General features: G+C 39.1%; 1 protein-coding gene across 4 annotated transcripts in view; it reads left to right on the top strand.

Moving 5' to 3' along the window:
* Positions 1-22,658, top strand: part of PELI2 (pellino E3 ubiquitin protein ligase family member 2) — a 77,870-nt gene that overhangs the window by 43,131 nt on the left and 12,081 nt on the right. The window contains exons 1-3 of one of the 4 annotated variants that reach the window (XM_050898140.1): positions 1,975-2,039; positions 5,530-5,574; positions 21,430-21,531. In XM_050898140.1, the coding sequence (XP_050754097.1) occupies positions 5,566-5,574; positions 21,430-21,531 (111 nt within the window). In that variant the 5' untranslated portion in view covers positions 1,975-2,039; positions 5,530-5,565. Of the gene's footprint in view, positions 1-1,974; positions 2,040-5,529; positions 5,575-21,429; positions 21,532-22,658 lie in introns of those variants that run through there. The other 3 variants (XM_050898139.1, XM_050898141.1, XM_050898138.1) reach the window with 3 other exon arrangements.

Raw genomic sequence — 22,658 nt, 5'->3', positions numbered from 1 at the left:
GCTGTTTGTTCATGTTTCTGTGAAGGGGAATCTTGGAGTAATAAGCATGCTTCTATAATTAGAATATTAGTTACACTAGATTATCTCTTCGTTTTACTATTTCATACTGAAAATCAGTACTTTATATGCTTTGCTAAGTGAGATGCACAGAGGCAAGCATTAAAAATTACATGTTACAGTTGACTTCAAACTCTTCTGCTGTTTTTATGTTTTCCTTGGTACTGAGGCCTTTTGCTACTGAAGGGAAAAATGTCGGATACATGCTGTTCTTTCATAGCTCTCGTTTCCTCAAAACTATTATTTTGCTTGGACACTAGTCTGTGAGCAGAAAGTGTCAGTCATCCATCTGCGTGTCTGGCGGCAGAACACTGATTTGTGATCTCCTAGTGTCACAAATAAAATGAGTCTTTCCAGATCTGGACAGAATTTCAGCTCGTTTTTCCTGTAGCGTTTGCACTGGAGAAGCTTCATAGTAACAACTCAGCTTTTTTCCTCCAGGAGGAATGTCTGTCTTTTGTTCTTACAACTTAAGCGCATTGTTCTTTTATGAATGCCTTTTCCATAAGTGCTGTGTGGGTTTTTTGTTTGTTTTTAACTAAAAAAAAAAAAAAAAAATCTTGCATTAATTTGTGAAATTGCGTTTGAACTTCCTAACAGAAGTTAGTCAGGTTGCTGTGCAGTGATACAAAGCTGCAATTATCTCTATCTTTGTACTCCCGTGGGGCTTTGTTAAAGTGGCTCCTCTTTAGCTGCTTCTGTTTCCCAGCATGGTGAAGTTCAGAATTCAGCAGACACAACAAATATTTTTTTGTGTGTAGTATTTCATACCTGCAGATGGAACATTTAACCACCCTTTTTTGCTGTTCTTGTAGCAACAGGAGAATCTGCATGAGTTCTGACAGACCTTCTAGTATTTAAACCTACTTGTTTGATAGTAACGTAGCAAAAGTATCGACTGTTTTGCTGCATCAGCTCATTCACTGTTATCAGCTAAAGACAGGGACAATTGCATCTCTGAAATGGCTTTAAACTGGTGTATTTCTAATTGCTTAATACAATTTGACAGGCACTTAATACTTTAACTCGTAAAACCTTATACTATAACAATGATTTTGTGATGGGATAGTGTGTATTTAAGCAGGCTTTCCTGAAGTTTTAGATTTGATGGTTAACCCTGAGGGCGAGTATTTAATACTTCAGACCTTCCAGGCTGTTAGTTATGCATCATAGTAACATCGTCCTCTTCAGGTAGTGCTTTGTCTTTTCATAACACTTAAACCTTCTTTCCTTTGACAATTTTAGCTATCAAATCAAAGTTTCAGCCTCAGTGCAAGACTGTAATAAAAATGCATTGGGTTCTGGATGCAAAAACTGTCTGGTGCTTATACTTTCCACTGTGTAAGAACATGTGTCAGTTGGACACCCGATATTTCAAGACCCTTTAAATGATCAGATTCCGTATAATTCATATTAGAATTTTTTAAATTACAATTAAATGCTCTTTTTTTGCTTATGTATTTTAGTGGGGCGTAGTTCTTTTTCCATAGTGTATATGGTGATATCTTTGCCAGCATTTAAGTGTTGAGTGCAAGTCAGGGGGAACAAATAGTTTATACGTGCATTTGTAGCTCCTTATTAAGGGAATGTCTATAATCTTTTGAAAAGAATGTGCTTAAGCTGCTATCTGCAATTCACAGTACTCTGTCTATGCCTGGAAAATGAATGTTAACTATTGTTCAATATTTATTTTTAGAAAGAGGTGATAGGGGGTGGTCTATCCAAAATATTTTTCTTAAAAGAGAATAGGTCAATATATAGATTTGGCACCATGCAACTCCTGGCTTTCTCAGACTCTCTCAGCAAGGAGGAAGGGGAAAAATGTACCATGACCAGTGAGAATTAAATGTTCTCGTGTTGTGCTTTATTTTGTTCCATTTCAATGGAAGACAGGACTATATGAAGGATGACCCTAACTTTTTGCAAGTGGGATTGTCATCTGGGTTGAAGACAATTTAGAGCACCCAGGAGAACAGTCTATGGTAAGTGTGTTGAGCAGCATATGTGAGAAACTCATTCAGCAGGTTCTAGTCTAAAGAAATTCCTTGCTTGCCTACAGAATAATGCGAGGAATCTCTGTAAGTCATCACTTCAGAAGAAACTTTCTCTGGCATTTCTGTAACTTGCTGAGGATTTGCGTAAATTAAAACACTGGTACAATAAAGGACGCTTTCAGAAAGCGTATGGGGAAGTAGGAAGGGGGAATGTGGTGTTCTAAACTACTTACCCTCCTGTTCATTGAGGAAGGGGGGGCAGGAGCATAGCGTGAATGCCATGATCTAGTTCCTCATCCGTTCCAGTTAGGTTGGGCCCCTTATGGTATCTTTCCTATAGTTAAAGTAATGAGGCATTCTTTAAGTTTGTTAAGAACACGAGAGAGCCTGGCTGCGTTTCCTTCCCAAAGGTAGGTGGGCATGATGAAGCTTGCACAGCACCTCTTCTGTGCCTTTTCATCCCTTTTCACACGTACTTGTTGCCTGTGTTTGAGGAGAAAAGCAGAACAGTGTGTGTCTATTCACTGGAGGGTTATAAGGTGAGTCCTGGTTTATTGAGTATGTACCAGAAGAAACACTTTTAAATGAGTGTGTTTCCAAGAATCCTAAGTGGCTAAAGAGAGAGTGAGTGAGAGCACACGCTGGCTTGGTAATTGATTACTGGTATGAGAGCAGTGGGAGAATTCCTGAAGAGTTTTAATGGTCCGCTAAGAGTGTGAAAAGGTAAACTGGATGATTAGGGACTAGAGTTGAATTTCTTATAACTCCATGTACAGGATGGGAATATGGTGCTAGTGAACACAATTCTGTGGATAATGTGCTTTTGTCAATAATATACTGATTTATACAGGACCTCGGCATGCAACTTGTCTGATTAACTGTATCAATACCGTGTTGCATATAATCCTAAACAAGTTATTGTGGTTCAGCTGCCTGGTGATAACAGTAACTGTGCTGTTACTGTGGTGAATGTGAGGAAGCTTACTTGTTTTTAACTGAGGGGGATAAAATAACTGCTAGTGTCCCACAGTATTTTGTGACGCTGTGAAGTGAGAACTGTGTACAAGGATGGTAGAACAGCTGATTGATGATAACTTGTATATTGTATTTTCCTTATTCTTTAAGATTATTTTTTTAGTTAATGATATTCTGGTATGAAAAGAAAGAGAAATGGGAAGGAGCTCTGTGATATTATTATCTTAACCATTATCAGCTGGCTATTAATTAATTTAAATCCCAATAAATTATTTGTGAAATTTAAATTCCTAAGCTGATTACTAATGGAATTCCATAGTAGTAAGCAATTTCCAGCATTAAACGCATCATATGAAAGAAAACTTAAAAAAACAACAAAGAAAACCCCAACTAACAAACCCCACAAACTTCATTTGACAGAATGGGTAGCAGTTCAGCTGTCAGAAGGGTAAATAAAAGAAAAGTGGCTGCATGGAGTGGTCTAGATGGCTTGGTGATACAGGTTTTTAAAAAAGGTGTGTTATTTGTCATCTAACTATAACCAAAATACTAGCAAAGCTAAATATGTGGAGGGTTTCAGTAGGGTCTATAGCTATTGCAACAGGGACTGTATCTTGGAAACCAGAGTTTTCTACAATCAGTAAAAAGGAGTAATAGATTTCTTGGCTTGGATGAAAAGGGAAGTAGTAGGAGTAAAGGAATGATAGCATTGTATAGTCTATGTTGATGAGGCTGCTTAATGAAATACTGTGTGCAGTTCTGCTGTCAAGTTTTCAGAAGCATTTTGAAAAACTGGAGAGGATGCTAACAGGAGTTGCAAAAATGATTTGAAGGAGGGGATAGAGAGACTCTGACTTGTATAGCATCAAATGAAAACTGGCAGCTTAAAAGTAGCTATTCTACAAGTTACTCATCACAGCTACTCAAGAAACTGCCATTTGCATGGCAGAAAGTGGCTCACAAATTTGCTTCTGAACTGCAGCAACTGCCTAGCACTTCTAACTTGCTGCTGCATGAAAGCTGAAGCTCCTTGAAGAACAGTCTGTTTTGCTTCTCAAAGACTATTGAACTCTGTTAGTGCGCATCCTGCAGCCATGAAAATACGGGATACTAAAAGGCATTCTGTTCTAGCAGGAGAATCAATAATGAGAGCTAGACGCTGAAGCCAAACCAACTCAAATGGGAAGCTTTTTAGGAGAATAGTTAACTATTGGAGGAAGCTAGTAAGAAAGATGACTTTTAATATCTTGATGAAATCAAATTAGCATGGAGCAGATTGAAATATCTTAGCCAAACACGGTGTACTTAGAAGTCAATATGGGGACAACTAGATGAAATTGGAAGACATCTGGTGTGGGGAAAACTGGAGCTGATAAAGAAATAATAGTTAAGATTTTTAAACACTGAATTACTTAAAGTGCGCTTTGGAGAAATTAATATTAAGTGCACAAAGGTATTTGGTTATTCTGAAGCAGGTGTTCACTGTTTTCTTTAAAGTCGGGGTAGGGGGTGAGGTAAGCTGTCACAATAACTATGGTGTTTTGAGAATGGTGGAAAGTGTTCTTGTATGTTACGGTAGCTGCTGTTTGCAATGCATGAAACTGCATGTGGAGGGTAATGGATCTTGTAAAAACAAATTAGGGCTGTTTGTGAGTAAATGCCAAAACTGAGACTCTCTTTTTTTTAGGTGTAGAAAATGATAGTGCTTATAGAGAGAGTGAGTAGTATCTGTGTATATAATGTGGATAGAAAACCTGGGAAGCATTTGTCTTGGAAGATTAAAGGAAGATACCAGCTTTATTGCCCATATGTGATTTGTAGCCTCAGCTCTGTCTGCAGAGGCATCATATTGTAGGGAAGGAGGTAAAAGCCCATGCCTTCATGGATGTGGAGAAACCCTCGCAGCTGTCGGCACTTTTTGTTTCTGGTACTTCATTAGACAAAGCAGATGCCATCCATCTTTCACAGAGTAGAGATTTAAGAGATTATTTGCTACTCTTATAGAGGCTCAATAACAAAATCCGATACCAAAAAAATCCTCAAACTGAAGTTTGTATTTAATCTGCAGAATTGTAAATTTGGAATGATTCTGTAGGTAGTGTAAAGTTGTTTATAATTGACTGTAAATTTTGGTTTATAGCTTCTGCCATCATTTTAAATCCCTGTGTTATCCCTACTTGCTGACCTAACTTAACAGTCAGAGGGTGAATGTCTTGAGTAAAAATAATTTTATATCAGTTGCCATGTACAGAAACTAAAAGGCCAAAATGACATACTTTGATAAAAGGTATTCTAAATTACTTATTATATATAATAGCTATAATAATAATAGAGGATGATACAGCAGGATAGATTAATGTAGTTGAAAAAAACCCTTTTAGTTGTGAAATGTTTTCTACTTACTACCTTGCTTACTAGGCTTTCTGTTAATGAATGAATGCCATTATCCCAGAGATTAATTTTTTTTATTGACTCTCCCATGCTTTACTTCATGTTTTGATAGGACAAGACGTGCTGAGACAGTAAGTTGTTCGAAGTCATGTTGCAGGTGAGGAGTGCATTCAGTTATTGAGATAGACTCAAACCCTTCCTTACATGTTTATAGAAGAACTGAATAGGGATTCCTCTACAGTTTTCTGAAAGTAATTCTTTAAATAAAGCTAATTATTTGTGTACAGTCTCTACATAAAAAGAATTTTTGTGTTGATATTGCACTCTGTGTGGTCTGCATTTCTCCAACAGTACTATGTCATTAGGTTCTTGTTTTTAAGGATCAGTGAATCTGTGCTAGCTTGTTGGGTGGTTGTTATGAAAACTGATAAGCTTTTTTCAGTTATGATTATATTAAATGTGAATTTGAATACATTCTTCAGTTATATTGACTTTGAAGAGATCATCTTTTTCTTTGAATTTCCATTTATTATATTTTCTCTAAAAATATTTAAGTTCTTAATTATTTTTTTTATCTGGCATTTCATCTGGATTGCCATTTTCATCTATTGTCATTAATTAGTCTTCCTGCTGTTTTTTGTAGATTTGCAGATCATACTTTGTGAAAGAATCAATTGGTTTCAGTGCAGATTCCTGCATTAACTATTCTTAAACTACTTTTTTAGCTCAGCAGCGTGGTGGCTGATCAGTTTTTGCAATTTGATCTTCAGTCACTGCTGTTTATTTAAAAAAAAAGCCTATTCATGGTTTTTCTACTGCTGCCTGCATTAGATAATCCGATCATTTATTTGTAGATAGCATTTGCTCTAAGGAGTCCCTATAGCTGCTTCCTAATTCACCTATACGCAGTTGGCTTCACTTGCCATTCGTACATTCAGTGTCCTGAGGATTCCTTTGGATACCATCCAGGTATGCCAAAAGTGTACTGGAATTTGACTAATGTTTGACCCAAAGCCATGTGATTTCAATGTTTTTAATTATATACTATGTATATATAAAATGTGACATGTATATATATTTTCCAGATCATGCAACAACAGTCATTAGATATTTGGTCAAGCAAACATAAAGGGCAGATAAGTCTGGAGGTGAAGGTGGATGCAGAAGAAAGGGACAGTGCAAATGATTTAGATGATTCTGGGAATGCTTTTGTGCAGCAGCTCTCTGGAAAGTGGTAATGGGGCTTTTTGGCAGAGGGCTTGCAGAAGGGAATCTTTCGTTCTTATCTACAGCATAATTTTTATGCTGGAGTCATCAAAGTTCAAACTTTTGTGAATGTTGGTCTGTAATACGTAGCAGTTAGTATGTATTCATTTCATGTGCCAAATAAGCTTAAAAACCTGTGTAATGTGAATAGTCAACAGACTTAAACTTCAGACCCAGTTGTGTGGATGAAAGAGGTTGTCCTTCAAACTGCTTAGTTTGTCAAAAATGCATTAAATGGTGGGTATCAGCTAGCTCAGCTCACAGATCCGAACAGGTTCGGGAACTTCTACACAAGCTGTTCTGTTGGCGAGAGCTGTGGTCATGGGCTGCAAAGAGTGAGTGAGTAAGCAGTAATCTTTTCAACTGTATGCAAAATGTGTAGGTGTCTGTACCAACGCTCTTTAACTGGCAATCTCCAGCTCACGTGCTGCCTGCAAGGGAGAACAATGAATGTTTCACCCGCAGTCAAAAACATTAAACTTGGGGCAAAGTCTTTTGGAAGTTCACAGAGCTCTAACTTGAACGCAGTGTGGTGTCATACGGGGGAGTCTTGCATGCTCCTCACTGCATGTGTGTTGTGCTGCAGTGTAAAAGAGGTTAAGAAATGAAATATTGGGGGGGAGGTGGTGTTTGGTTTTTTACCTGCTTCTTGGTAAACTTGTAAAATTGTGGATGGTGAGGTGGTTTGACTCTGAAACATGTCAAATATTGCTATTAAAACTCTCAAACATATATGTAAATTTCTGAATTCTTAAATGTAAGCAATAACCTTGAACTCATTTTTCACCTTTATTATGGGCAGCCTAATAGTACTGAGTGCTAAATACTCTTAACTGTCACAAGACTGAGATTTGAAGCTCTACCAGGAGAAGAGTTCAACGCAGCAAAGATTTTCCAACTTGTTAAAACCTGGTTTAAACAACTGATTGAAGACATCAAGTAGTTTAAGATACCAAATTAAAAACATGATTTAAATCAGTTAATACTGGGAAACATGATTAATTTTTATGTAAAGAACTTGTACTCAGGCATGCTGGGGAAAAAGTACTTGAAGTGCTTTTTGCTGTATGTAATTTCATAAGCCTTCTATATTCTCCACATAAATGTAGGCTGCTTTACCCTCAGAAACACTTGATATTCTATAGCCCAAATTAAAACCATGCCTTATTTATGCTGTGGGCCTGCTAAGTGCCTTGTGTCATTGTTTAATATTGTTTCTGTGTTTGTTTCATCCAGTATAACACCCCAAATCTCATACATCACTGGGTACTAGTCTGTATTTTTCATAGAAATGGTGACATATCCCATAATTTTGCTACTGCAACTCTAGCCTCGTGCTGTATCTTTAAAAAAAAAAAAAAGAGGTCTTTTTGACCATATGTTCAGATAACTTGGGCCTTATTACTAAAGGTACATACGGAAAAAATGTGTTAATACAGGACGGAGCTCTGCCTTGCTTACTTCTGAGAGAGCCTGAATGTGTGTTTGGGGGAGGGAGGGAAACAGGTCCTATCAGTGGTAAAATCATGCTGTATGAAGTGCATAGCTTTTGATGAGCCGTTCTCTTATCTAACATTACATATGAATATAAAGCAAGTTGCCTATAAAGCTTGCTTTAAATTTTAATAAACTGCAGAAGAGATAAGTGGTAACTTCTGGATATGAGTGCATCTAGCACAGCCTGCTAAAACCAAATTCCAGTATTATAAATTTTAAAACAAATCTTTGTGGCTTGAATTTTTAAGCTGGCATGATAGATTTAATTTTTAGGGATGTAAGTTTTCCTTCCTCCCCTCTGAATCAATCTTACTGCAAAACGACAGAAGATTTGAATTTGAGAACACAATGAAAATAACAGGAACTGAGACCAATGGAGGCAACTAATCCTCTAATTACTTTCTCTGAACACTGGGAATTGTGCTGCAGAATATCCTGCAGTACAATCTAGAGTAAGCTAAATTTATTCCATGCCAAAGCTATAGAGGGAGGGATTTTGCTGCCAACTCAGAATAGTAATGGGCTGTGGTGGTCTTTATCTGACAGAAGTGAAACAGATGTGGCTACTCTGTCAAATGTCTGTCTAGAGGCTTGAATTTCCCTGGGTGTTAATTGCGCTGTGCTCACCCTTTCACACCCTGGGTTTTGAAATTTTAACTAAATGATCAGGTAGATGGAGCACCCTGCTCTGGGGGGTGGGGGCTGAGGATGTGGCGTATTTGCAGCAGGGACTGTTTGTGTTGGACTGACCTGTAAAAGTTCTATTTGGCTCCACTCTGATATCAAAGCTATTTAGTGGCAGACATGACCCATACTTTGGCTTAAGTGCTCTCAGATAGTTCTTTTGTACTGGCTTTACTCTGTAGCATACTATTGATACAGTCTGGTATTCCACACTGAAGTTAGTAAATAGACGAAGATGCTGAAGTTAAATACCTGGCTTTCAGTTGAACCTCCCTGTACTAGTATTGGGTGTATTTTATGAACGTAGCTGTTAGCTTGGACACTAAAGTTTTTGGAGTCACAGCCAGGGACAAAACATTCTGATAAATGAATCCTGAATTTGGTTTTAACACTTTGGTATAGTTCAGGTGGGTGACTGAGAATGGGATACGTACTTGTTGCTTTCTCACTGTCCTTCTCAATTTGCAAGATGGAGAGGCAGTACTAGTTGCTGCATACTCCCAGAGCCATGCCGCCATCTGTGTGAAGAGATGGTCTGTCTTTTTTGCCCTGGATAATTTAAAAAAAAAAAAAAAGGTCTGGGAATCAGGGCCAGACTTGTTTTCAGACACAGCACTGGGAGGGGCTTACAGTCAGTTATGTTTTGAAATGAACTTGGCAATGGCACATATAGTGAAGAAAGCTTCTTGCTTCCCACTTGTTTGCAAGTTGATTTTTTGACTCCTGTGTAGCAGCGTAAATCAGGATTGCATTGTCTGCTGTTTAGTATGTGATCTTGTTGACTTAAATCACTTAAGTAGCTCAGTTAAGCAGAGTTCAAACAAAGAGTGTGTGTGTATTTTTAAATATACTAAGTTGTGTATAAGGAATGTAAGTTCTGAACTTTACACAGGAAGATGCTTCGTGGTATGTATAAATGATAACTGGGAAGATTAGAAATACTTTTGTTTACTGTAGACTCACAGGACTTTAAAAAAACCAAAAGTAATCATTTCCCGCAGGTGAGATGTGTACTATTAACTTGCATGCTATTTATTCTGCTGGAGTATTAGTGTACCGAGAGCCTGGCGGTCAGACCTATCACCTTCATCCATACAGGAGACAGATCCTATAAATGTACACTTCTGTGCCTTTCGCCCCCAAAATGTCTTGCAGTAAGGATGCTCTCTTTGAAAGGTGGGCTTAACTTGCTTTTCCTGAGAGCTACTGTCAGTAATGTTTGTCCAACTTGGTTCAAGTACTAGTTGAACTATTCTGCAGGAATTTTTTTTGTTGGTAGTCACCATGAAGGAAAATGCTACGAAGCCCAGTTTGTTGCGATGACTTGTTGCAATTTCTGTAGGAATCTCAGACCAATAGAAAAGAATCTGATTGGTTTTGGGTTTGTTCTATCAAAGAGTGCTTCCTATCAGGACCGTACTCTAGCTGTAGTGTGAAGTTGAGAAAGCAACTTCTGTCCTTTGTTGGGCTTTACAAAATGTACCTGCTTTCTGTAAGCACTAAATGGCTTTTCGGCAAGAGTAAGTTCACATCTTTTTTTTTTTTTTTTTTTTTTTTTTCCTTCTTCGAGGTGTGCAGCTGTTTAACAGGTCTGTTAAGGTAACTGTCTGGAGAGTCTTTGGCTGTCGTAATGTAAAATTGATTTGTGTCAGATTGAATTTATGGTTTCTGGAAGCTACAGAATGATATGCAGCTTCTCATCTTGTTATGTGCTCTCCTTTGGCAGGCAGGCTTAGATTGGTGCTCATGGGTGCTTTGGTTCACAGAAGCATTCACTGCTGATGCGCTGAGTGTACAAATCTTTCAGTCTATGTATTGGTAGAAGTCCTTGAGGGGACTTTATCACTGTATTTTTTTTGTCTGGTTTTTAGTTAAGGATTCTAATTTGTGGCTATTTTGTGTGCTTGGCATATCCAAATACGTAAGTGTAGCCAGGCATCTGCTGCTTTTGTTCCTGATGTATATAAATGAATTGTAGACTGTTGGCACCAGAATGTTCAGCTACAAACACTGTTGCAGCCTTCTCTAATTACTGATATTTTTGTGGGTGTATCAAGAGTTTTGGGGGATGTGCTCCAGCTGCAATGGCAAAATCATGTTTATGCCTTCATGTTTATAGGCTTGTAGGCTTCCAGAAGAAATCCTACCCTTAGTGAACTAATGCCAGGAGTTTTGGGGTCAGAAGTTTTGCTTTCAGAAGGTCACACATCAGGGAAGGTCTTACTCATCTTCGGTATGTGATCTGAGTACAGTGAACATCATATTCAACACAGCTCTTGGCATAGTAGGCTTTTTTCCAGTCAACCATTTAGTCTCTCCCTAAAGTTGGCCGTAGCTGAACTGTCTTGTGCAAAGTCTCTTTTAGTAGACTGCTAGTCTCTTCAGTTTCTCTTGCTTTTAAACAAGGTTTCTTAGGCTTCTTTACTGTGGAGATGAGGAGAACTGGCTCCATTATACGAAGGCAGTAAGCCTTAGTACTACCGAAGTCCTAGCAGCGTGACCAGGAACAGTAGCTCTCAGCAGAGCTCAGCTGCATATCTCTTATTTTTTTTTCCCTCTTTGTTGCAGATAGAGGACCTCGAATGCTCAGTATATTGTAAGAGGTCTTGTTCCAAAGCAGTATCCTGGCAGGAATATGTTCAACTTTTTGGTCCTACTTTTCTGGGCTGTTTTGCTTCCTTTTCACGAATGGCAGTAAAATACTCGGCAAAATCACTTTGCAAATTCATGCCCATATGCATTTTTCTTTTAGATAGTGATATGACTGCATGGTGATTTGAAGCTGAAACAGGAACAGATGTGTCTTCCAAAAAGTATCTTAATGATTCGGTTGTAATCTGTATCAACAGGTACATGGAAATGTAACCTGTACTACAGTGGGTGGATCTCTATATACTCTGTAGTGATCAGTTGAGATAATGAAAAGAGAATACCTGGTGGAATAAATGAGAAGTTGTAGTATGACTTTTTTAAAGTATGAATAAGTTATTCTTGGCTACCAATATGTGAACTGCAAAATTTAGAGGAATATGCATGTACTGACAGTCTGAAACAATTGTTCAAAAAGCAGTTAAGGTCACATATCAAATAGATGAAACTCAGTATGGGACAGTGACAAATACATGTGTCTCCTGGGTGTCCAAAGCAGGTGAAATGTATCCTCAACACAGGACTACAGCAGGCAACTCCAGAGCAGTTGCAATAGAAAGTGTAGCAGCAATGTGCAGGCAGTAATTTGCCCAGAGGAGCATTCTGGAGTTTGGGGTAAATGATTTACACTGTGGGTAGTTGATGTATCTGACACTGCCGCAGCTTTGTGTTATGCCTCTGAGCTGTCTCTGGCTCTAGTCTGCTTGGGGGAGGAAATTTAGCAAGCTGACTAAAGGAGGAAAACTACAGACTTGATTTCAAAGATGGATGAAAGATCATTTGCTATATAATGTTACTGAACACAGGTGGAAGAAAATGGAAGGGGAAAAGAAAGGGGTTTTTTAAGGGTTAGAAAAAGCTAAAAGGTGGGATTGGGAGGAAAATGATTCACAGGTTGCTTAGGTAAAGTGTTGATTCACAACCACCGGAAGTTTGTGATTTACAAAGCAATTCCTGAGCTACTGTATCACATAGCTGTGCCTCTTAGTACAAACTGATGCCTATTTTGAGCTGGTTTTAATACTTTGAATTAAGTGGAACAACTTGGGTTGCTTTACCAGAGCTTATCAGGAGTCCTAGGTATGAGGTAGGACTTGGGTCTAGTAAGTGGCTGCAACAGTGATGGTTTTGGCCACCTAACTTTAATCTGTGCCATTTAGTCAACACTCCCTATGCATTTTAGAGATGTGTTTTGAATACTCACTTTTGTCTGAGGAGTAGCCTACTCTACGTTATTCCCTGGAATAACAGCATGCAGTCGAGTGTCTGTCAACCTTGACCTAGCTTTACAGTAGCTTATCTAGAAACACTTTTAGATTGTTGCCTCCTTACTTGTTGCAGTACCCAAAATAGAGAATTACGGGAATGGTATATTTTGATGCCTCTTCTGGAGAAAGGGCGATATGCACTGTATTGGCTGGTTGTCTAAAATTGCACACCAACACAAATTCAGCAAATGGAGAAAATCGTTTAACATCTGCCTATTGAGTTGATAAATGGTAAATTGCTTGAGTAGTAGCACACAACCTCACATATGCACTTGTAGCAGGTGGCTTTGATGTTTGCTAGAGACAAATGTGTTGTCCCTTCTGCCCCCTCCCCCTCAAATCTCCAAGCTCAGTGTGAAAGGGTAGAGAACAAATAAACAAACTTGTGAATGCTTTGAAAGCCAGAAAAGCTTGAAGTGTAAATAAACTAGACTATTTGCTGAAACGGTTTCTGCATAGGCATTGAGCCCGTGTACCATGAGTTTCAGGGCGGTGATTTGCAGTCAGCAGATTGAAGAGAGGTGACCTGCAAGTTACATGCATCAACTCGTTTATTGTGACTGGGATTGCAGACAGTGCCACCCATACATAGTTTTAAACTGTTTCTTTAAATGTCAAGTATCTGTTGTCCAATTACTTGTTACATGTGCATTTTTAACTTTCCCCCAGTCTGCCTGTTAGTGCTTGGATCATTTAACAAATGAACAAAACTATCTGAAACCAATAAGGAATTTGTAATGTTTTTACAGTTAATTGGTGTTTTTCAGAAGGCAAGCATTGCTCTATTCAGTTTACCATGTAAGAAAAAGAAATAATTTGCCTGTAGGTAGTTGCAGCATCAGTATATGTATTAAAAATATTTGTCAGAAATGTGCATTAAGTGCTGTGTACAAAACTTAATTTCTTTATGGTGGCATATTCTTTGACTTTACCTGCATTTGCTGACTCTTGGTCTTTTTTGAGCATTTCCTAATGCTCATGTAGTTGTCAAGAGAATATTGACAGCTGAAATTAGAGACAGACAAGGTGTTAGCATTGGTATTCAAAAAATGTGTGTGTGGATGTTGTTGCAGTTCTAATGTAGACACTTGTTTATAAGGAAAGGAAGGAAGAACATTGAAGGATGGGCTTGTATGGAGCTGTGCAGGAAGCAGATGCAGACTTGTTAAACAGCTGGGCCTGTGATTCTGGTTGGTACAGTCATTTCAGCCCCTCTGGTAGGCACATGAAACCCATAAGGTTTCCATGATCATGTCTCTTATTTTCTTTGCAAAAGGCTAGAGGAAAATTATATAGAATAGCTATATCAGTAGCCAGAGGTCAGTGTAAATCTTCAGTGTTACTGAGATCTAGTGTTACAGAAGCGGTAATTCTGGTCAATTACTGTTGGGTTTAAGTTGAGACAGAGTAAAATTGCAAACAGTCTTTAGTTAATGTTATATGAATTGACATTTGTTATAATTTGCTGGGAAACTTCCTAAGTGGACACACTTTTCTGATGTGGGCAAAATATCAGTGTGTCATGATCATGAGCTTTTGTTGTGTTTTCTTTCAGTAACCTAATGTCTGCTGGCTCTGGCAGTCAGTCTGTCCAAAAATCCAGTGGAAATGTGATGTGTTCTTCGCTTTAAAAGAACTCCTTCCTTGCTAGCTAAAGCTTCCTTTTAAGTTGCAAGATCTTTTGTCTGACGGCCCTGAGTGTTTCTTGTGTTCCCTTTTTATAAAAGAAATTGAAGGCCAGCAGCCAAGTAAGAAAGCATTTAACTCATGAAGGCACTGCTGTCATTAATTTTAAACACGTCGGTGTGGTGTCGGTCAGTTTGACTACCAACAAAGAAAACTAAAGTGTTCCCATAAATCATTTTATTGTCCTAATCCAACCTAATTAACTAAACTAAAACTCCTGTTCTAATGGAGCAGCCCTTCCTGTGAGACATCTGCCTCTTAATGGATTTTAGCCTTCACTTCTGCTATAGTGCAGAAGTGTTGGTAACCATAATAATGTTAAGTCCTTCCCGTGATCTTTGGGGAGCTAGCTAGGCACAAGTGAACTGTGAAGTTTAAATTTCCAAATGTAGAGGGTTTGGTTTTTTTTCTTGGAAACACTGTCAACAGACCAGAAGAAAGCAGCAAAACCTCCATTTGTAGAAGTGGATTAGACCTGCTCCCTGCAAGCTTGTAAGCACCAGCCTAAGGGCTGTGCGAATTTTGGGATGTGCTTCTCTAGTTCATTGACACACTCCTTACAGAGAAGGTTTGACCTAATAGTGTTAAGTTAATGTAGTCATGCCGTGAGCTCCTGACCTGTTCTTGAACTCTTGGGCTGAAGATGACTAAGGGAAATGAGCAACTTTTGAGTGTCAGTGTATGGGAGAGAGCTGCTGCACACCAGAAGATGCTCCTATATAGGGAACATCTGGCTGAGCGTAGATGTAAAATCTGTGTAGTAGATAAATGTAGAATCTCTTACTAAAACAGTTAGTATAACTTTTAGGGAAGGGGGGAAAAAAGTGTACATTGCAAGCCTTTCTTCAGGTTTGAGCCTTAAGCCAGAATGTTTGCTATACCCTTGTATCTGTTGTTGGTCAAAACACTGGCATGCTTATTACAAAGACAAATTTTAAGAACATACACTAGTTCATAAATATGTGCAAAACAGGGGCTTTCAGAGGTCTCAAAGAATAGCCCATAAAAAAGGGGTGCAAGGAAAATGTGGATTTTGTTGCACTTGGAGAAATCCAACACTGGTATAGTTAACCTCTTGAAAAAGAATTCCATCTTAGGTCAAATTATTTTACAGGCTTTTTGTATGCTCTTGCAGAAGGGGTGGTCTGCTGCCATTTTGCCTCCTTGTAGCTTGCCGGTCGATAAGGGCATTTCTGGGTATGTTTGACACTAATCTGTCATTGTGCAACAGGAAACAGCTAAAGTTCTTCAGATGTACTGACCTTTCTGCTCGTTTCCAGGACAGCAGCCGCCTATGCTGTCTATCTGTGGTTTAGAGAGAGGTGGCACTCTCAGTGGAGTGGTGTCACTCAGTGCCGTGCACGCTCCTGGGTAATGCTTTATGTTTGCAAATATGATGGTGTGCATTGCTGCCAGTTGGTTGGGTCTACGTCCGATCTGCTGAAGATTTAATTTTTTTTAGTTTTGTGTTCCCTCCTTTTTCTGTATCTTTGCTAAAAAAGCAGAGTACTAAGAAATATGGATTTTTAAATGAAACCTTTGTGTATTCTCATTCCCCTTACCTGCAAGGTATATATGGGGTGAGGAAACTCTCCCTTCTCACTTCTTGAAATGGTGGTAGAACTGATAGCAGCTACCTTTCCAGGGGAATGAGTGAAGAGCAAAGAATTCAGGTGGGCTGGCATGTTCCAGAGGCTGGCTGAGTTGCAGTGTTGCTGCTGGGAAAGCAGCCTCTATTTGATCTTAGTTCCTCTGAGACCTGACAGATTTGTAAGCCGTAGCCTTTAGCTGCTGCTTTGATTGTGAGTGCAGAGTGCTGGAACGAGGTTTTGTTCTCAAAATTGAGAGAAAGGAGCAAGAATGAAAAGTGTATGTAAGGAGGCAGGGGAAAAAACAAGGCCAAGTGTAATGCCAGCCAGTGGGAAGGATATAACTGAAAACTTGAGCTACTAGCAAAGTTTAAAAAAAAAAAACAACACAACACCATCAAAAAAACCCAAACCCAAAACCAAAAAACCACAAACATTTGCTTAGGCCATGTTAGTGTGGGGGTGAGGTAGTGGGCCTTCTCAGATGCAGCTCCTTTCAGTCTCTGATGATATATGGCAGTTTTGATGACCCTAAATCACTGGAACACAAATCTCAAGGCAGTGGGAGTGCCACGCAGTGGGGGTAGCTGCAGAGTTTACTCTGAGCGATGGGGAGGAGAGGAGCCTTCCTGTTAAGGTAAACTGGCTCAACATATAGTGAGGCTTGGAGCTGCTGCACACTGTCCTCCAACTTGAAAGCCCTATGGAGATGGATGGATTACTGTGCAAACACAAGCTCTGTCTTGGAAAGATGCTGGGGAAATCTGTCCCTTCATGCCAAGTGGAATATGGCATCTCAGGTTTCCCTTGTTGCTTGCATTTGGACTTTTTAAAATCCCTCAGCCCCAATGTGCACATAGAGTCACTAGCAGTGGAATTATTCTGGAAGAATCTCTTGCTGCTGTTATTTGTTCCCTCTCTTCCTCCACAGGGTTTTTGTCAGTCTCCGCTTTGCTATCTGTTTTCTCCAAAGGGAATTACTTGAATTCAGCAGCTTGAGACGGTTAACTATATAAAACAAACTGTTGTGTAGGCGGCTGAATTAATCTAGCCTGTATCTCCCCACCAGCATTCCTACTGGACAAGAGATGGCATATGCTATGGCCAGTCTGGAGCCACATGTTGTCGATTTTGTTTGGCAGGCTCAGGCTAGATACGTTAGCGAGGCTTTTCCAGCATTTGTTTCTGTTGGGAACTAATTTAGGTTTTGTTTCCCCCCCTTCTCAATTGATGACTTTCATTAAACTTTTAAGAACCTAAAAGATATGAGAAGACTGCTCTCAAATTAAGCTGGTATTGGCCCACACACTCAAAAGTTTGGTGGACTCTGAGTGCAAGCTTTGAAAATACACACTATTGCTCTGGTGGATCTTGGCAGCCTTGGGGTGGAGGTGAAAAGATAGAGGTAAGGTTTAGTGCCTGGTTTTTGTTCTTTCATGTTTTAGTTCCTGCCTGGAAGGTGGACGTGGTGGTGTCCAGCCTGAAACTCTGAAGTCATCTGCTAGAACTTGTGATGCTGCTGTACGTCTTGTGAGAGTCAGGGCTTTTCTCACAACTTCAGTTACCGCAGCAGTGCAATTATGTGACAGCATCAAGGTTTTTTTGGGGGGAAATCCTACTGGCAGAAAAAGAAGTCTAGAAATTTGAATGCTAAAAGCAGTAAAAAGGCAAGCTCACTATTTTGGTTGCTACAAACCAATTCTAAGGGGCTTGGGGCAATCAATCTCCAGACTTTTTTGAGACTTGTAGTAGTGTGGTTCTGTAGCTCCTCAAGCTGTCAAAATCCTTCATGATTTTGCCTGTGGCTGCATTCCACTTACAATACTGTTTTATTAAGATATTTACCTTTCACTTGTCATAGTCGTCATGAATAGTTCATAGTTCTTCTGTTTTGTGTAGTTCCTGAAATACTGTTACTTTTTTTTTTTACTTGGAAGTGGCCAGTTGCTTTGAGACCAGCAATTAAAATGCCTGTAAAATGTCTTTGAATTGGAGCAACTGCTGGTGATGAGTAGACTGTGAAAGCACACAAGTTGAAACATTTCTCGTAATGTTCTTTGCTTTTTGAAAAACGATTACACAATTCCAGGAAATGAAATGCAACATTTCACACTGAAAATAACTGAGTTTAAATAGTGGAAGACAAAGAGGAGGGAAAATAAGATGAGGAAGAAAAGCTGAGAGGGGAAAGGAACACACACAGAAAAGAAACAGATTATGTCCTACCCTAGTGTTTCAGAGCAGATGCTGACCCTGGTCAATCTAATGGGAATTATTAACATATCTAAGCCCTAAGTTCTGTAGGTGTAGGACATGACCTTACTGAATAATTCTGGAAGTTCTTACATTTCCCCCCTTGGTTTTTCTACCGAACCTTAAAACTTCAGTTTTGGGTCTCACCAAAGTTTCCATTTGATCCAGTACCTTGTCTGACAAGAACATAAGCTTAGGGCACACATCCGTGCCCTGGAATTTTACCCGGTGGCTGGTGGTCGGTGCTGCACAGACTAACTGGAGCTGAAGCCAGGACCATCACGTTAACAGTTGCCGATGGGCCTGTCCTCCATTGTATCCGCAGCTGCAACACAGTTTTGTGGAAATGAATGAAAATTTTGTGTGTGAAAGCTATTACTTTCTGATGTTTGAAACGATGATATCTGATAATATGAATATAAATTGATTATTACCATATTATGCTTAAATGCAAGGTGTAAGGGTCTCCTTTCGTGACTTTTTCGTTTATATTCTAGGAACACCTGAGACCTGCTCAGGGCTCGAGATCCCCTTGTTAGTTGTCTAACATGCATAGAGGAAAAGCTCTTCATACACGCTTCAGACCTACAGTTCGGTATCCTAGCAGGTCACTAAGTGTTAGTGACTTCATTTGAATTGCATCTTGATGCTGTTTGTTCTTGGAACATACTGTGTGCCAGCGTAATGGTTATTACAAAACACTATAAATTTAAACTGGGAAATTTAGAATCTGCATACAGCTGATTACGAAATATGTTTACCTCACTTTTCAGCTGTTGTTACAACTGTGGGAACAAAATCAGGGAGACTAGACTTTATGGCTTGACATTTTGTTAAAAGCTTCATTGCAGAAAAAAGTACTGGAAGGGACTGGGAAAGGTTATCTTGCCGAATCCTTTGCCTCCAGGTATTACCACCTGTCCTGGTTTCGGCTGGGGTAGAGTTAATTTTCTTCTTAGTAGCTGGTACAGTGCTGTGTTTTGGATTTAGTGTGAGAATACTGTTGATAACACGCTGATGTTTTAGTTGTTGCTAAGTAGCGCTTATCTTAAGGACTTTTCAGTTTCCCATGCTCTGCCAGCAAGCAGGTGTGCAAGAAGCTGGGAGGGAGCAGAGCCGGGGCAGCTGACCTGAACTAGCCAAAGGGGTATTCGACACCATAGAACGTCATGCCCAGTATATAAACTGGGGGGAGTGGGCCGGGAGGGGCGGATCACTGCTTGGGCATCGGTCAGTGGGTGGTGAGCCATTGCATTGTGCATCACTTGTCTTTTCTTGGGTGGTATTTCTTTTTTTTTTATATTCCTTTTCATTACTATTATTATTATTATATCATTAGTTAGTATTATATTTTATTTTACTTTAGTTATTAAACTGTTCTTATCTCAACCCATGAGTTTTATCTTTTTTTCCCGATCCTCCTCCTCCCCACCCCACTGGGAGAGGGGAGGGGGAAGCTGCTGTGTGGTGCTTAGTTGCTGGCTGGGCTTAAACCATGACATCACCTAAGCCTAAATCTTTAGCAAGTGTTGGAGCTGCTAAGAGCTTTCAGCAAGAGGCATGTTGTAAAAGTAGTCTCTAATCTGTTGCTGTAAATGCATGAGGTTTACAAAAAAGAATTCTTCCATTATGTTTTTTCAATACTTCTGTGTCAAATACTTTTGCTAACCCTTAGTAGGCTTTTAGTATGCACGTAGATGTTTTTAATACCTCCAACATTCAGTAAGACTTTTAACGATTTAATAATTGATCTGTAACTTTGGGATCATTTAGACTTTTGTGAGAGATGAGACAGATGAGTAGAATATATATAGTTGCTTAGTTTAGTCATCCCTATCTGTGAATTTTGTAGGTGAAGAGCAGCATGAAGGAATGGAGCTAGTGAGAGAACCTCTTCTAGAAAATTACCCCCTTAGCAGAAAACTGGAGAAAGCTTTAATTAACCTATTAATTCAATACTTAAGTGTCTGCAAAGTGTTTTCTGAGCAGTAACAGTCATTACCTTTCATAATTGTGTGCAGTTATATGGACCTTACATTTACATATATTTCGCTGTTAGCCAATACATTTAGTTTCTCAGCTTGTTTCCCTCTGTCCTGAAGCTTTTACTAGTGCATTTACATTGTACAGCTAGTGCAATTACACTTTGACACTCCTTAATCATTTGAAGTGAGTGTTAGTCTTTAAGCTTGAGAAACAATCATCCATACCACGAAGATTTTTGTATGCTGAGCCTCAGAGGTTCTGAAAGGATCTCTGGGCCCTGCCCCTTCTTACGGCGCTCTGCTGTGGCAACTATGCTCTGTGTTTGTTTATCAAGGCAAACTGTTTCTCACTGTTTCTGTTTGAGTTGGGACTGCTCCTGTGTTGGGGTGATGTCTCTGTTCTGTTCTCTGAAATAGTTGCTGGACTAGTAAAAAGGCAACCTAGAAATGTAAACCTGGGAAGTCGTAACAAGTAAGGAATTCAATCTTAGTAAGACACAGCAGAATAATAGGAGTTGTCCTCTTCTAGTCTTCTTTTAAATACTGAAATACTATTTAGTCTCTAATGCTATATCCATACCTATAGAGATCGGTTTCCTTTGAGAGGTGGTAAGAAGTACCCTTTAATGAGGAAAAACAGGTTGAACATGCTCACTCTTCGTCACAATTCATGTAGAATTGCTAGACTCTTTCTGGTATAACTAGAAATCTACTTAACTGTAATGATATCCCTGAAATCTTGGCACTTTTAACTGGAAATCAATTGTATTGCTCACTTTAAAAAACAAATAAACCAAAGAACCCTAAACCCTGAGTCTTTGCCGGGGTACAAGTTCCTGTGAGGGTTAGGAACTTAATGTATTTTCAGAGAGAAAAACATGTGTTTGGAGTCTAAACTATGAAAATGGTAGGTATTGGGTACTTCTGAACTAGAAACAAACAAGTGCAGCTTGGGGTTTTCCCTTTAAAAACAAAACAAAAAAATCCTATTGTATGTGTTTACCCAGCCTTGTAATAAAATGTTACAATACACTGCTTTTCCTGATCATAGTAAAGGTGTTTATATAGTGAAATGAATTTGATTATAATATCATTGTGGAAGCTGTGTATAATAGACATATTTTTTATTCAACAGGCAATCAGCTGTAAAGGTCAGCACAGTATCTCTTACACATTATCCAGAAACCAGACTGTTGTAGTGGAGTATACTCACGATAAAGATACAGACATGTTTCAGGTAAGACTCTATGCAATACATGCATTTTTTTAAAAGCAACATATGGAACCATAGTTCTGCATTATATTCTTCTGGGTATTCTCTATGATCTGTGAAATTTCCATGGTTGAACCCAGTGGCATTAATATGGGAGCACTTTGAAATTTTGCATTGTCTGCTCTTCTCAAACCAGCGCCAGCATCTGTTAATATCCTTCTGCCTTACTGCTTTCAATGTACTCTGCTTTTTCTGCAAGGATAGTGTAGCAACTGTACAAATAGTACTAGAAAGAAATGTGTGGTCTGTTTGGATTCATGAATAAGCACACGAATACACCCCCAACCCTCCAGTTAATCAAGTAGCTGGAGTAAAAAGGAAGTGGATAGGAGTAGGACATGGGATGAGGGAGGTAAAAGCGAAGGTAGGAAGGAGAATGTGGGAGCTATGCACTAAAGGAGACAAACTAGTCATAGAATGATAAAGAAAACTGTTCCTGAAGGGTGTGCAAATACAGCAAATGGTGTAGGGGACTGTGCTGAGTTTCTCTGAGCTACCATCTATCCAACATGTTTTCACTCTCCCCTGTATGCATTTGTGTCTTTCTGCATCATCTAACATTCTGGTAACCGAAGTTATTTTCTTGTACATGCTTATTTTTATATATCATAAGAGAGCAGAAATTCTGTACAAACTTAGACTTCAAGCCTGGAAAAAACCAAACATGCACAACCTTTTCCAATCTAGACTAATCAGGTCTGTCTTGTCAGTGACCTCTGTAATTAGAGCATCTTATGAATTGTTATCCCCCCTCATTCAGTCTTTCATATTTAGAAGGGTCAGCAGTTGAGTATTGTTGACAGAAAAGGAAATAGCTCTGTCAAGATGTCTTTGCTTCATGTGGCTTCTGTTTTTTGCTCTGTCTAAAATTTTCCCAGTGTGACTTTGGAACGATTAGGTCCAAATAGGGATTGATTAAAAATCAGTCTTGTTCATTTGCTGCTGCATGAAGGATCACGCAGCCAGAGTGAACTGAAACAGGTTTTTCTATGTTGACTAGTAAAAGAAAAATGTAACCCATCCTTTTGGGTTACTGTGTGATACTTGTTTATCTCTGCAAGGTGCTTTTGTGCCTTGAGTAGCTCCAGTGA

The sequence above is a fragment of the Gymnogyps californianus genome, chromosome 5 (genome assembly GCF_018139145.2).
Source record: "Gymnogyps californianus isolate 813 chromosome 5, ASM1813914v2, whole genome shotgun sequence".
NCBI lineage: Eukaryota > Metazoa > Chordata > Aves > Accipitriformes > Cathartidae > Gymnogyps > Gymnogyps californianus.
This window is presented reverse-complemented; position numbering and strand designations above follow the sequence as displayed.